The 15,955-nt window shown below is 32.5% G+C and overlaps 3 protein-coding genes across 5 annotated transcripts; 2 read left to right on the top strand and 1 right to left on the bottom strand.

Moving 5' to 3' along the window:
• The first annotated feature begins 1,562 nt into the window (after nucleotides 1-1,562).
• On the top strand, nucleotides 1,563-5,219 carry LOC107907536 (uncharacterized). The gene is made up of 5 exons (XM_016834958.2): nucleotides 1,563-2,151; nucleotides 2,635-2,785; nucleotides 3,461-3,666; nucleotides 4,444-4,617; nucleotides 4,791-5,219. The coding sequence occupies exons 1-5, from the start codon at nucleotides 1,969-1,971 to the stop codon at nucleotides 4,875-4,877; spliced, it is 801 nt and encodes a 266-aa protein (XP_016690447.1). The 5' UTR covers nucleotides 1,563-1,968; the 3' UTR covers nucleotides 4,878-5,219.
• Nucleotides 5,220-7,048: 1,829 nt separating this feature from the next.
• LOC107907537 (uncharacterized) lies at nucleotides 7,049-10,436 on the top strand. 3 transcript variants are annotated; one of them, XM_016834960.2, is made up of 8 exons: nucleotides 7,053-7,331; nucleotides 8,381-8,489; nucleotides 8,594-8,720; nucleotides 8,851-8,964; nucleotides 9,071-9,269; nucleotides 9,366-9,411; nucleotides 9,589-9,664; nucleotides 9,999-10,436. In XM_016834960.2, the coding sequence occupies exons 2-8, from the start codon at nucleotides 8,433-8,435 to the stop codon at nucleotides 10,241-10,243; spliced, it is 864 nt and encodes a 287-aa protein (XP_016690449.1). In that variant the 5' UTR covers nucleotides 7,053-7,331; nucleotides 8,381-8,432; the 3' UTR covers nucleotides 10,244-10,436. The 3 variants fall into 3 exon arrangements, with proteins under 3 accessions (XP_016690448.1, XP_016690449.1, XP_040948981.1); XM_016834959.2 differs by having other exon boundaries at nucleotides 7,049-8,489; XM_041093047.1 differs by lacking the exon at nucleotides 8,381-8,489 and having other exon boundaries at nucleotides 7,059-7,331.
• Nucleotides 10,437-12,316: 1,880 nt separating this feature from the next.
• On the bottom strand, nucleotides 12,317-13,955 carry LOC121217457 (36.4 kDa proline-rich protein). Its single transcript, XM_041093046.1, has 2 exons — nucleotides 12,943-13,955; nucleotides 12,317-12,520 (listed from the first exon to the last, which is right to left on the bottom strand). The coding sequence occupies exon 1, from the start codon at nucleotides 13,531-13,533 to the stop codon at nucleotides 12,949-12,951; it is 585 nt and encodes a 194-aa protein (XP_040948980.1). The 5' UTR covers nucleotides 13,534-13,955; the 3' UTR covers nucleotides 12,317-12,520; nucleotides 12,943-12,948.
• Nucleotides 13,956-15,955: the final 2,000 nt, after the last annotated feature.

The raw sequence follows: 15,955 nt of genomic DNA, 5'->3' as shown, positions 1-15,955 counted from the left end.
ATATCCTACTTTTGGAGCTTTAAAGTTGCTCTATCATATAGTTGCTATATGAGAAAAAAATAGAACTTCAATAGCGTTAATAGAGGTTCTAAAATAAACTCAGGCCATTTTTTTTATGTGGAAATCTTTTTTATACCCTCTATATTGATACTTATAGAACCCTTTTTCTCTTAAAACTCTTTAATACTAATACGAAATTTTTTTATCATGGAGGTCCTTATACTATTAGTCAGATTATATTTTGTCTTTTCTATTTAAAAAATAGGTAAATTAAACCCTTTACGTACAAAAACTACTTACTCCTTTTTGAATAAAAAATAAAATGCAATTTAATTTTTATTATAAGGGTCTTTATAGTACTTGTACCAAGTTTATATTGTGATAATATCCAAATACAGTTTTTCAAAACTGGGTTTAGCCATTTAGGGATTTAACCTGAAAGATTACTAGATTTTGGGCATCATCTTCCAGGGCCCAACCCCAATATATCTATCTTTTTACGGAAAAGAGCGCAATTCATTAATCAACTTTGTCGCTTTTCACAAGTTTAGCTAAAGCAGACTGAACCATAAAACATTCAACTTTACATTTACATATTAAAACTAAAGTTTCAATAATAAAACTCCTTTTCATCTTTTCCTCTTTTACTGACAAATAAATAGTTAGGTGGAGATGGGTTTGGTTGATTTAGTTTTTTTGGGTTCTTAATCTGAATTTTTTTATGAACTGACTGAAATAATGGATATAAGAAATCAACTATTATCAAACTGTATTAAATCGGTTCAGTTTGAATTTTCATATTATTTTTTGGCCTTGAAATTTTGAAGTTTATTTAGATAAAATTGTCTTTGAAATTAAATTTTTTCTTTTTGACGTCAAATAAAATAAAACAAAATTAAACCGAATTGATACAATTCAATGACCTCATCTAATACAACCGAATTAAAATGCGGACTCGATTTCTCTATTAAATCGGTTTTTTTCCTGGGCCCTAAAATATTACAAGAGCTGAGCCAATTGTGTACCATGGTTCCCTTTATTTTTATTTTTTGATAAAAGCATGGTCCCTCGCTGCCATCATTATAAAATATAGAAAATAAAGTATTTACTAATTTATTTTATAGAATACATATAAATAGGAGGTTATATAAGAATTTGTTATTTATTTTTTCTTAATTCAAATCATCATAATTCAATTTCCTGTTTATTATTAAATTATTTATATTTAATAAAAACCCAACAAATGAGGAGAAGAATAATGAATAAATAAAAACCGAGTTAATTGTACTAAATATTTCTGGACTCTGGTCCTCAATCTATTTTAAAATTTAAAAACCAATTAAAATAAAAGTTAATTTAGAGATGCATAGTGCAGTCAACTCATAAAACCCAACCCATAACTATGAAAGGAAGAATACGATGTCTAAACCTAATAAGATGCTTCCAGTAATAAGTTATAACCTCTCCTAACCATGTCTAAACCCAATCATAGAAGAACACGTTTCAAATGACACCTGACGTGTCTAATTTTAAGTGGCGAGTTATCCAATCCTCGGTGTTACCCGATCATCGTTTCCCCATCGAATTCCATCCAATTAAAATAATCTTTTTATTAAATTTTCTGGCAGGTTGATGCTGCTACCTGCCTCCTCGTCTTCATCCCAACCATGATAATAAACGATAACAAAATTAAAAGAAAAAAAAAAGAATATAGCAAAAGTCAAATTTCTTTGATTTCCTCAAATGCTACAACAACAAGAAGAATTCCTCTCTATCAAATTGCTAACGATAGAGAGTAAGCGAATCCTAATTTTCTGAAGCCCTTTTGCGTTTTTTTTAGAGAAATCGAGATCGATCGGATCGGAGATTTTGAAACTGGATTTAGAAAATATAATTTAAAAGGGAAAGGACGGATTTGGGATAAAAAAGAAAAGAAAAGGCCGTGAGAGCAGGCAATTTGGCTGAAACATGTCTGCCATAGTTTCAGGGAAGAGATCTTTCTTTGAGGAATTGAGTGCGCCACCTCCCGTTGCTAAGAGAATCCGTTGTTCTTCTCGTTTTGCTTCTTCTTCTTCCTTCTCCCCTTCTTCGCCGCCTCCTTTGTTTTTGACCGATCAATTGATTGCTATTTTCCCTGAAATGGATAAACAGGTAAGATTTTCGATGTTTTTTTTTACCAAAAAAAATTGTTATTCTGTTTAATTTTTAATATCTGGAAAAGAATATGAAATGGAAATTATTATTCAATTTTCTTGTTATGTTTTTTATTCTAATATTTAGTTGCTTTCTGTCACTAGAATGGAATTTCGAATCGGAATTTTATGGTAAAAGAATTTGGAGTTAGAATTGGAATTCCAATTAAAACTTGAGATTTACCCTTTTTTTCTGTAATTAACACAATTCCAGGTTCTAAGAACAAATTCCATATTATAAATTGTAAAGTGACAGCCTATGCATAAAAGCTTGAATTATATCATGTAAATTAAACTGACTTGAGAATCATTTTTTTTTGGCATCTGAAATAAGATCTTTTTGTCGTAATATGTAAATTCAACTGACCTGAGAATCTTTTTTTTTTGGTATCTGAGATAAGATCTTTTTGTCGTAATAGTTTAATGAAATAATATGATTTAGGTTCTCGAGAGAGTACTTGAAGAATGCGGAGACGATTTGGATTCAGCTATTAGACGTTTGAATGAACTTCGTTTAGGATCTGCTGATAGAAATGCAGCAATTGCCGCTGACGATAAAACTGGTGTGGAATTAAAAGAACTTCAAGCTCAAGGTATGAATGAAAATCCTTTTGATTCAATTTTGATAACTCGAGATTGATATCCCTGACAATTTTGTGGCTTTTGGATTGACCAAGATTTTTAACTAGGCTCTGCATCTCTCCTTGGATTCAGTTCCTGAGATTATATAGCAAAGAAGGTTTGTGGTAGTACTTGTTTTCAGGAATAATTGAAGACAATGGAATATTGGTATTGAAATGATAACCTGAAAGCTTGTTCTTTGATCCATGTAACATGTTTGAATAAGTAGTTCGCTTTTGGTGGTGTATATGTGAGTGTTGCTACAATGTCTGAACTTAAGAATGGGTAATTAGTATTGTATGATTCACCAAGAAACTCCAAGGCTTAGAGTTGTTTATGACCAGCTGTCCCTCCTGTGCCCCTTTCCTTTTCTCAAATCAACTAAACAAATTTTGGAAACCAGAAACTAGCACACATTTACCGTGCAATATGTAAAACTTTCTTAGCAATTTGATGTGTGAATATATTACTATTGAAGTTACAGCTTATGTTCTTGCATTTACCTTTTATGCTATTTGGCTAGCCTAGAGTTTATTTGGATGAACCGCCATGAAAACTAGAATTATGACTTATATACTTTACTGAATTGGCTTTTAGTCTTTTTGCATCAATAGTTGCTTAGTGAGAAGAGCATTGTTCTGTTGTAGGTGTAGCAGCCAATGGAGATGTGGCTAAGGAACCGACAGCTCCCGAAGCTATGGATGGTTCAGATTGGGTGGAGCTTTTTGTTAGGGAAATGTTAAATGCTTCTAACATTGATGATGCCAGAGCACGTGCTTCGAGAGCACTGGAGGTTTTGGAGAAATCCATTTGTGCACGAGCTGGAGCAAAGGTGGCCCAAAATTTCCACCAGGTTGTTTCTCATGACTGTTAAAGTTGCTACTAGTTATCTCCTCTCTGATCCCTGCTACACACCATACTTCAATGGGAAAAAAGAGGAGAAAATTTTACTTTTGGTAACTAAAGTTTGACAAAAATCTCATTTAGGTCACAAAACTTTAATTTGTATCAATAAGGTCTTGAACTTTGTTAACTGTACCAATTTCTTGACCCTGACATGTTTGATCCTAAAAATTAACGAAAAAATGCCATGGCTGTAATCAGCATTTTTGAGACAAACAAAATAGAAGGCCTTGTTCTAAACTCTAAACCTTTTGTCACCGCAGACCAATCAAAACCAACACCCCCCAAGACCAATCAACTCCACCTCCAAAAACACAATTCAGACTTTCAAAGTACAAGAAGCAAAAAATCACTCGCAATAACTGAGCCAAAAATCAAATCAAAATTTTCAAAAAAAAGAAAAAAGAAAAAGAAAACAGTGGATATTGCAGGTGATGGTTATATGTTGCTAACATGAACTGTTGTGGTCTCTTACTTGGTAGCTGCATATTTTTTTCTATTTTATTTGATGAATGAAATCATATATTGGGGCTAGATCTCGTATAATTAACTAAAGATCTATAGAGATAGGAAATTGTATTTCTCATCTTAACTATATCTTCAATTATTTTAGAGGATGGGTAATGGGATTTTGGTCAAAGTTTAATGACCAATGATGAATTTACTAGGAAAATGAAAAAAAAAAAAGTTGTTTGAGGATACTGAAATTGGTATTTGGTTGTTATAGGAAAATAAGATGCTAAAAGAACAACTGGAAGCACTCATTCAGGAAAATACTATTCTGAAACGAGCTGTTGCCGTTCAGCATGAGCGTCAGAAGGAGTACGAAAATCAGAGTCAGGAGTTGCAGCATCTGAAGCAACTAGCATCTCAGTATCAAGAGCAGTTGAGAACCCTTGAGGTTAGTCTCATGAACTCAACTTTTGATTCACACAGGAAGTTGGAACACCTGCAGAGAGTATTCATATGCATATATTATCCATGTGTCTACTCACATCTCATTATGACAAAGTTTACGGCTTTAATTGTTCCGGAATCTGATGAAAGTTGTTTGATCATTTGACGCCCCAACAGGTAAACAACTATGCATTGACAATGCACTTGAAGCAAACTCAGCAAAGTAGCTCTATCCCGGGCCGTTTCAACCCCGATGTTTTCTAGAAGTTCTTGGATATGGTTTTTGCAGATGATTTGTGTGCAACTCAGTCCTCGAATCCTGGCAAAAGCTTTGCTAACAATATTAAGCTGCCAATAGCTATTATCTTAATGTGCATCAACAGGTATGCTGCCACCGGGTGATGTATATTTTCTTTCTCATTTTACAAACAAATAGGCTCCAGTCAAAAGATCAAGCCTTTATTATTTTAACGAAAGACATGCATGGTAGTTTGTCTTTCCGATTATTTACTTGAACTGGAAATTTGATAGTAAAAATAATGTTGGTAGGCTCCATATAACCTATAGAGCAAATGGAAATACTTAGAAGTCTACATTTTCTTTCTATATTACTATTGACCATGCTATTGAGCCACAATAATGGTTCCTTCCTTGTGCAATTTATTTTGGGAGTAATTTTCCTCTCTTTGTGGTCGATTAAATCTTAGCTTGATTGGCATGCAACAATGTAGGACGACTGGATTCGAGTGTGCTGAAGCGCATTATCTTCCTATTTATGGGTTGGTTAGGGGCTATGAATAATTCTAAACATATGTAAAAGAAAAAAAAAACAGATATGATTAAAACCTATAAAAAAATAAAAATATACTCTATAAACAATTTTTGCATCACTTGATTAATTCGGTGAAAAACAAAATAAAGTTAAAAGGATGTCGTATCATTTAAGGACATTTTTTTTCCTTTCAACTAAACTTTTCATCTTATGTCCAAATTGAATATACATAAAATTGAAAGGCCCCGATTTCCATTGTAGCTTTCAAATTTGTGATAATTGATTAAAAAAGCTATTAACCCATTTCATCTCCTGTTAATAGACAAGAACGTTTTTACTTTATATCAAACAAAAAGGTTCTTTTTTTTGAAGGCTGACAAAATTGTAAATCTTGTATAGTTAATTTTTGGATTTTACATAGATTTCCAAGGGGATGGTGAATTGGTTATAGGGAGAAGACACCATCATTGTACAAAACACACGCAATAATAATATCCTTATTTTCCACTAATTAGCTTGTTTCGGCATTGTATCAGTGAAAGTGGTTTGTGTTAAAAGTCAGATTATATTTTATTATTTTTATTTAAAAAATGAGTATATTAATTTTTGTACTTTAAATTAAAGAGTAAATTAGTAATTTTATTATAAATTTCATCCATTTTTACTGTTAAGTGTTGACGTGATTGATGAAACAACAATATAATGACATTTGGTTCGCCACATGTAGGGGAGAGCATTGATCGGTTTAAACCGACGAAACCAACTAATTCAATTTGGTCCTTTCAATTTCACAGGTTTATGCGATTTTTTCGATAGACAACTCAATTATTACAGGTAATTCAATCGAGTTTTGATTTTTAAATTGTCAAATTGAATCAATCAACAAACCGACTTAATATTTACTATATTTAAAATATATTTTTATTATATAATTATATAATAAATATATTTTTATTAAAACCCGCTAAACCCAATCCCTAAACCCATCTAAATAGCTAACCCAATTTAAAATTAGCCCAACCATTCCAAGTGATTAAAAACCCAATTAACCCATATAATTTAGGTAAATTATACCATTAGTCACTAAATTATAGAGGATTTTCATTTTAGTCAATTAACTAGAAAAGTTAGAATTTGATCATTAAACTATTCAAAAATTTTTATTTAAGTCACTAGGCTGTTAAAATCGATGTTATATGGCTTTCTCTGTTTGTATTGCCTGCACAAAAGAAAACTCACTTTTTGTTTTTCTTCTACAGTTCAAATTTTTTTTTCATGAAATAACTTTGAACGTCATTAATTTGTGAACAAAAATTCAAATATCCTTTTTTCTCGATCTCCAATACTAATAGTCAAATTGACTTAGACCCAAAGTATGTTCTTCTGCTCGACAATAAGTACTAATCCACCGTATCGATTGTCGAATCGTTACTTAGAGCTCATTGGCAGAACTTTAAAAGAAAAACTTAATAGTTCAATGACTTAAATAAAACTTTTGAATAGTTTAGTGACTTAAATGAAAATTTTTTAATAGTTCAGTGACCAAATTGTAACTTTTTTAGTTAAGTGACCAAAATGAAAACTTACCCATAGTTTAGTGACTAATCATGTACTTTACCAATAATTTAAAAGTTAAAACCCAAGTAAATTAAAAAAAAAAAAGCCCTAATCTAATCTGCCTAATTGTCTGAAAAACACAGCCCCTTCCCTTTTGGCTTTTGCTACCTTACCTGCTGACTCCCGATTATCTTCCTTCTTCTTCGTCAAATTAAAAAAAAAAAACCCCGTAAATAGCAAAATCTTCCCCCTTTCGTTGCCGTTACCGAAAGCGTGATTGCAAACCAGCGGCCAGCCAACACTTCTGCACCACTCGGCGTTCATCTTCCCCCTTTCGTTGCCGAAATCTGCCATTCCTCCATTCGTTCATCTTCCTCTCAAAGCCAAAGGTAAGAATGAAAAAGAATAAGAAGAAATATTAGTGTTTAAAAACGTACTTCTGGTAATACCCGGAAGTCCTTTCTTTCTCTTCTTCCCATTTATCTATATGCATTCACTTGTCTTTTCTTTCTTTAACTCATTTCGGAGCATTTTTAAGTATCACTGCTGCTGTAATACTTCCATGCTTATGCTACTTCAAGATTTGGGGTCTTTATCAAAGTTTCAATGGTCAATTGATTGAACATGCCTTAGAAATGTCAATGGCTCGAACTGAGGTTTAATTTGATTAGTTTATGCAATTTCTTTTATGAACAGTTAGTAAATTTAAGACTCATAAAATCATTTTGTATAAATTTGATACCTACATGGCTATTTGAAAATGGTTGAAAGAAAAAAAAATCAGGGAGCAAAAAAATTCGAACACTGACCTAAATTCGGTTTGGTTAGATCGGTTATTTCAATAAATTTCGGTCTGATCGGTTTAGCACAAGTTAGGTCGTTTGAGTCGGTTCAATAAAAAACCGACTGAACCAACCGTATGCTCTCCCTAGCCACCTGTACCTTGTGTTGCCAGACTAATTCAAGTAAAATAGATGGATTGAAAAAATGGATGAATTTTCTAATAAACAGTAGTATGGATGGAATTTTTGACATGTAGGGATTAATTCAAGCAACCAGACAGTAATACATGGATGAGATTTTTAATAGAAGGTTCAATCTAAGTAGAGAGGATAAAATGCAATCCAAAGGTCTACATGATACTTTTACTACAGGTCTTATTTTATAGAAAGATCAGCTTAGGACATTTTTGAAGAGTGAATCCACATGAGACCCATAGTTCAAGAAACCGAAGAACCTCCCAATTAGTAGTAAAAATTTCAGCCCAACCACAATAAGTCATTTAGGGGAAAAAATAGAATGAAAAAGAATGAAACTTTCGGGTCTTAGATGGAAACTCTAATGGCCCATCATACTAAAAGTTTCAAACTTGGTAGTAATTTAGAAAATTTCGAGAAAAAATATTGGGCAAAATTTGGATGCTGTTCAAAATTCGCAGGATGATTAGATACGAGGGTTAGCTTGCGAGAAACCAAGGGTGAAAATTGAATATGGATTTGTGTCTGTTCAAGCAAGATATTGACGATCTTATTCATGAGTTTGTTGAGGTAAATTTATTATTATTTTATCAATTTTATCAATATTTTGGTTCTGGGTATTTGTCTGTTAGTTTTAAAGTTTTGATAGTAATTGTTAGATATGGTGTTTACAGTGTGAATCATCAACTTTGAATGACATGAAGAGAATATGGTTATCCATGAAATTCTCATACATTTACGAGGCCAGTCCTTCTACAAACCTAGCTTTCTTTATGCAGTCACTCTATGCCCACACTATCAGTATGTCAAAATTCTCTCTTTTTTCGTTGTAATTTTTACTACTTTTAGGTTCTTAAAATGGGGAAATTTTGCCTTTGTTCTTGTGTTTTTAAGCATGAATTTTCCTCCCATTGCTGACTATCCTATGCAGGTCACATGGTCAATGTTGATTCTTTAACTTGCAGACTTGGAGGACTCTATTGCCTCTACTGCCTCTATGAAACTCAACCATTCAAACCGCCTTTCAAGATTTATCTCTCACTCCGTATGTTTGCACAATTACTTCAGATTATCTCCCACTGAACGGCATTTACAACACTTAATAATAATGGTCAATGTTGATTCCTCATTTGTCTGTCCTTAATCGACAGGAGAGATGGAGAAACTTAAAACCCTCGTTGCTGAGGCAAAAGAAATGGGTATAAAAGTAGTGCCTGCTTTGGTCAAAAGGATGATGGAAACAAATATGTTTCTGTTTGGGTTTGTGGACTTAAATGAAGGCTCGGTTAGTGAGACGATTAACAGTTTGACGAAATTACAGGATGCACGTATACAAGTTGCGTATGAGAAGTAGGTTCTGATAACTGTCATTTACTAGTTTGATATGATATACATATATTTTTTAATATTTCTTTATGTCTTTGCTGGTTTCCTTTTCACTAATAGGTTGTTTACCGATACTGCGATCGAGCAATACATCTCAATGGACTTGGTAAGTTATACAACTCGTTATATAAAATAACAAGAGGAAGCATAACTATTAGAAGGGGCATAAATACCTTCTAATTGTACGATCCTGTGCATTGCAGATGACATTTGTGTATCAAATTATATTTGCTTTAAACTACTTCCGATTATGTGATACTTGCTTTAACGCTAAATGTACTAGGGTAGGGAGGTTGACCTCAATATGCTAAAGAAAATGTCCACCGAATATGAAGTGGCGAAGAGAAAAGCCATTGAAGGTACATTATTCTTTGTGCTATTTCTTTGGCACTCTGTGAACTCTTACAATATGCCTAAACATGACTGCAGATTCTTTTTAGCAGACCACTCTAGATCCAGGATGGTGTTATTCTTATCGTTTAGAACCAGGACCTTGATCATGTCATTAGTAAACAACCGTGTTTATGTAGCTAAGATTAAACAGATTCGTATGATATATTGGCTAATATTATAAGTATTATGTTAATTGTGTCAGTTACAATTTCCTCACATCCATATCCATGAATTCATGATTCCATGTTGTTGGTAAATTCAATTTTCTTATTCTGTTTTCAATTTAATTTCTTCTTAAAGAGGCTGGAAAGGTGGTGGATGTCCAGAACATAAAGCATATATCAGAAAACGAGGAACCTCTAAGCGAAATAGTTGAAAAGATAGATGCGAGCTGGAAAAACCAAAGAGAAGCATTTTATCAGCGGACCGGATTGACCCCCCAAAATCCTGCAGAACCACAGCAGCTGCAGTTACAACTGAAGGAAGGCGATGCAGAGAACAACGATGCCGATGAATTTTATCAACTACTGTATCAACATGATTGAACCCTCTACCTCAAGAATTCATTGTAATTAGCAAATGTTAGTGATGGTACCGTCGTCGGTATCATTTGTAATTATCTTAGTAAATATTGAAATTTGAAGTCATTGTTCAAGCATAGAATCAGGAACATGAAAAATGTCCCCATTTTGCACATTCTTGGCTTTAGCTGATGGATAAGCACCAATGTTGCCACAACATTTAATCTCCATACTCGGCACCAAAACCACTGCTTTAACCTCCATTTCTTGCATTAATCTCGGATAAGTGATCACTTGCCAGTTTTAACCATCTTTAATTTCAAATATTAGCCCCTCGATGGTGCCATTTTTAAGAAGAGAAGAAGATGATGGGTATTAGGTATTTTGGTAGAAGGAAAATACTTGGAGAATAATGTTGGTATAATAATAATATTTAATTTGTTGGACTAATAGTGGGAAGGGTCTATATAATATTTATTTATTATTTAAATTATATAAAATTCTTTATTTAATTTTTGAGTATGTTCCTTTCATGTTTATGGTTGGGGATACACAAGTCAAATGTTTGTATAGGAAGATGACAGTGACAGAAAGCTTTAATTTAATATGATAAATTTTTAGATGATTGAATTTTAATTTTTAAAATGTTGTTAACAGGCTAATTAACAATTTTTCCATTAAAATACTATCTTAATCAATACAATATCGTGCATTAAAGGGTATGAAGTTGCTATGGCCATTAAGTACGATAATTATCTAGACATCATGTACGTGTAATCAAAAACAAATTCAATTATTAAATGGTACAATTACAAATAAAAGCCTCTCATTTTAAATTTGTACAAAAGAAGGGTCTTCATGAAATCACTGGCAAATGTGAAAAGAATCCACAGACACCACATGTTAGTAAAAGATAGAGACAAACAAGGTTCATGTGCCATAACTTAACATTGGTCCCTCTTTCTTTTAACCTTTACCCAACCCAAGGGTCCTTCTGCCCATTTCTCTTGTGAGTACTGATGGATTCCCATCATTTTCTGATTGAATACTACCAAATCAACCCCCAATATCAAAAACAAGAAGATGAAGTTATCATAGACTTCTACACTGTCGTTTCCTTATTCTTTCCCACTGTTTTCAACCAAAATATATACATCTTGTGGTGGAAACTGAATTTACCTTGTTGTATTGTAAGAATATTTGCTTGGAATGATTTTTCATTCAAAACCTCATTATTTTCCTATTTTCATATCATGTATCTTCTGATTCTTGATTCAAATTTCAAAGGCTTTCAAAGAAGTACTACACTTTTTTTTTTTTGAAATTAAGTTATCCATTGCTGGTAATAGTAATTAATCTCTTCGCCTCGAGTGCTCTTCGAAGAGATAAACAACTGATCGTGAAATATGCTTTATTGCCATAAGCAAGGATCGAACTCCTGACCACATGGTCAAGGGATGAGGCGAGTGATGTAATACACTTTTGGCATGCATTTTATTGTAGAAGGAACTTATTACAATTGAATAGGCAAAATGACAAATTTAGCTTTTAGCGTTTATTTCTTTTGTCAATTTAGTCTTTATTCTTTTTTCAAGTTAAATTTGGCTCTCAATCATTTAGAAGAAGAGTTAAACTTAACCATCAACCTTTCAAAAATAGTTTGATAATTGCTTTTTAATAGAAATAGGGATTAAAACATTAAATTTTTAAACACGGAAGCCCATGTGGCAATCTACATATACTTCATACTTTTTTTATTTGAAATTTTATGAACTTTTAATTTTTTTAATTTTGAATTTTTTTTATTTTTTGAATATTTCTATAATTTTTAAATTATTTGTTGACGTGGTGTATATAAAACAAATAGTGTTATATCAACATGAAATATACGTGGATTAATGCCACGTGGGTTACCACACCAATATCATTAAGAAATTAATGTTTTAATTTACAATTTTATCAAATTAAAAAAAAGGACTAAATTGACAAAAAAGATGGAGACCATATGCCAAATTTGAATAAAAATTATATTTCTGCCTAAGCAGAACATATATATATAGTTAGCGAAAGCAACAAAATGAAAATCCCAGAAAATCATGACCAAAGACAAATATAATTCTTGATTGCTTTTTTTTTTTTTTGTGGAAGATACAGAAACACACTTGCAAGTTGCAACAATCTTTTAAAAGAAAAAAAAATTAATTGGTGTTACAATAAACACTGCATCAGATTTCCAATCCAACTAAGAAACAAAGAGAAAAGCTCGACATCCTCTCATGTCCATTCCATCAACCTAGCAACCTGCAAATTCCATATGCCATGAAATCTAATTAGCAACAAAGCTCCTGTTAATGTAATAATAATTAACAACATTCATTATTTAGAGGGTATAGGTTGATATATTCCACACATATTCAAACATATTTATATAATTATATATTAATACTTATGGGCAATTGCGTTAATAATAGGCGAGAATGATGACATGCTTTATTTATTCTTTTGGGTTATATTTGAATTTTGTTCCTAATTAACTAAGACTTTAGCAGTCTACATTTAATATATATATTATATATAATGGACGTAGAAAAGAATATTACTGGTACGTACAAAACCATTGCTGTCGTTAAACCCTAAAAGTAGTGTAAAAATCAAACAAAAACCAGTTTAATAATTTCCTTTTCCTTAGCATTCAAGAAAATTTCAAATGAGATGTACTTAACTTGGTTTTAGAGAGAGCAAGTGTAACCAGGAGGGGGTGTTTTCCCACATGTGACAAGGAGTTGAAGAGCCAGTGGCACATAAATTTTAAGGTTGAGAACCTTAAGTTTGAGGGTGGTGCACAAGCAGACCGCAGCTTCGAGCTCGGCAAGTCCTGAAAGAACCGGACAACATTGATTCAAAACCGGGTCACCTAGTCCAATGTGCACCAACCCTCCCAGCAGATCCACACAAGCACCCAATTTCAGTGTGTCAATGGGGCAAGTGTCCTTGGTTGGTGGTGTTGGGCAGGGTTTCCCACTTGGTGGCTTAGTTACTGGAGGAACCGTCCCTGGAGGGAGGTTAATTGGAGGGACTGTAACCGGAGGGAGGTCAATGGGTGGCTTAACTATTGGAGGAACAACCGGTGGCAACTTGATTGGAGGTTTCACAAGGGGAGGCAAAGTGATGGGACCTTTAGGGGACTTTCCCTTAGGCTTTCGATGCTTGTGTGGTGCTTTCCCACATGAACCACACCCAAGAATTGGTGTCACTGAAGAAATGAAAAGCATGCAAAGCAAAAGAAGAGCTGACATTTTGGTGTTGGACTCCATTTTTCAAACCCAAAGAGAGAATTGAGTGTAAAAAAGGATTGTAAAGAAGCAAGATTTATAAGCAAAATATCAAAGAGTAGAAGAAAACAAACAAAAATGAACAAGCCCTAGAAGCAGAAGCACATCACGTGAAGATGGGCTTGGTTCGAAAGGCAGCTGCCAAAATTTGCAAGTTGGCACTCTATTACTTTGCCTTTACAAATACAAGGATGTGTACATATAAAGATTTAATCTCTGCTATCTAATCCGTATTTATTTAGAAAGAAACAATAGATTTTAGTTTGATTTTAGGATATTCTCATGCATATCTGAAAACGTTGAATATTTAAATATAAAGCAGTTGGAAGTAACCAAATTCTATATCAAGAAAATAGTAATATGGGAATTAAGGACAATTAAAACATATTATCCAAGTAAAATGTGTCTTCTTGACGATGTATTGCCTTCTCTTTAAAGAAAATACACAGCGGCCGGGTTATACCACAAAATCTGACCCTACCTTTGTATGGACTGCCGTACAAGTTGTATGGTTGACCTACGCATGACATAGGTTCACAACTTAGATATGCCTCATTCTATCTCTATAAATTTTTGTTACCCTTGATTATCGGTTTAGTGTTTTTTTATGTTACTTTTAATGTTGTAAATAATCTGCTAACAGTAACCTCTCTTCGATATGGTCTAACACCATCTGGTTATTTTATATTATCTGCTAAGCCAAATGTCATGTCTTTTTTGGAAATAAAGGCCACAAAGCACTTTAGTGTTTTCTTTTGAAGTAAAAGCCATATTCACGGATGAGAATAAAAGTTTTGGATTAAATATAAAACCGCGATTAAGACATGTTTGAATGTAATTAATTACGATGAAATATAATAATTATAAAATCTAGCAAAATAAAAATATTTTGATTAATGCAACATAGGGGGCCACATGATAGCTGACCGATCGAGATGATTAGACCATCCTCTTGCCTGTATAATCACATGTCGATATGGTGGGTTTTATTTTTTATTTAAAAATATTGCTTTACATCTTTAATTTCCAGCTAGAGAAATTGGATGCCCCCACTGCATTATTAGTTTAAATCAATGATTCTAATATTTTTTATGGGAAGTGACCCCTAATATTCATGGTTTCAAGTATCGTTATATGCATACAATTATCTCAGTCCCTCAGCTTCATTCATTGTAATAAACCGTGCCAAAAAAAGACAGCTATTCACATATAAAATGGTTGGTGATTAACACACAAAATCTATTAAATCCTTACACAGCCTCTCAAATAGATTAGTTCAAAATTCTATAATTGTTTCAGGGGCTGGCAGGTCCCCACCCCCTAAAAACAATATTTTTAACTTCTTTTACAGTTTATAAAATTATAAAGTAATAATAATAAATTTACATTTTATCCTCTCAAAATGTTTGCCCCTGAATTATTCTTGGTTAAATTGTTATATTAGTCCCTGTTTTTGCTAAAATTATGGATTTAGTTCTTATACTTTTCAGATTTAAAATTTTAGTCATGACTCAAACAGTAGCAATTAAATCCAAGTAATTAAATTCAATTACTAGTCATGTATTATGCGTACAATTATAGATTTAGTCCATATTCTCCAATTGGATCATTCTAAGTCTCTATACTTTTTCGAATTTTGATATTTCAATCTTGACACGACTGAATTTTAGCGAGTAATATGTCGAAATGACATGGAGCTAAACATATGATAATACTGAATTGGATTTTTGAAATAGCATAGCATAATAAATTTAAATAGTTGCCGTTTAGTGATGACTGAAACAAAATTTAAAAAGTACATAGACTAAAAATGATCAAATTCAAACACAAGGACTAAATCCATAACTTTTTCCAAAGTAGAGAGGCTGATAGCAAAATTTAACCTTGAAATTATAAAAATTGATTCAAAAATCATTTTTACGTAGTATTTAAAAAAAATTTAACCTGTTCATTTGGCAGATGCTATGGGGACATGGTAAATTCTCACATGGTAGATACTTTTATTATTAGAATTGAGCAAAATTTATTTTCCTTGTCATTGCATATGTCTCCTCAAATTCAGTTATGGCACCATAGCATAGTATATGCTGAGTTATATCAGAATCTGAAAATTTTCTCAAAAGAAACATATACCATTAAGTTAATGACAAACAATCTTGTCATTACCTAAAGGTACCTACAATAATTTTGATAAAATAAAGCGGAATAATTAAAAGAAACACCCCGTTCATTTCATCTTTGTTCATTGAAACCTAATTAAGTCCAATTACTTTTAACAATGAAATTATTAGATTCCATGGTAGAATTATATTCATCCTTTAAAATGAAACATTTAAAAAGGCATAATGCCAGATTTAGTCCTCAATATTTACACTTCTTATCAATTTGATCTTTATTCTTTTTT

Source organism: Gossypium hirsutum, chromosome D05 (assembly GCF_007990345.1).
Source record: "Gossypium hirsutum isolate 1008001.06 chromosome D05, Gossypium_hirsutum_v2.1, whole genome shotgun sequence".
In the NCBI taxonomy this organism is placed as follows: Eukaryota; Viridiplantae; Streptophyta; class Magnoliopsida; order Malvales; family Malvaceae; genus Gossypium; species Gossypium hirsutum.
The sequence above is the reverse complement of the archived record's forward strand: the minus strand, read 5'-3'. Positions and strand labels throughout refer to the sequence as shown.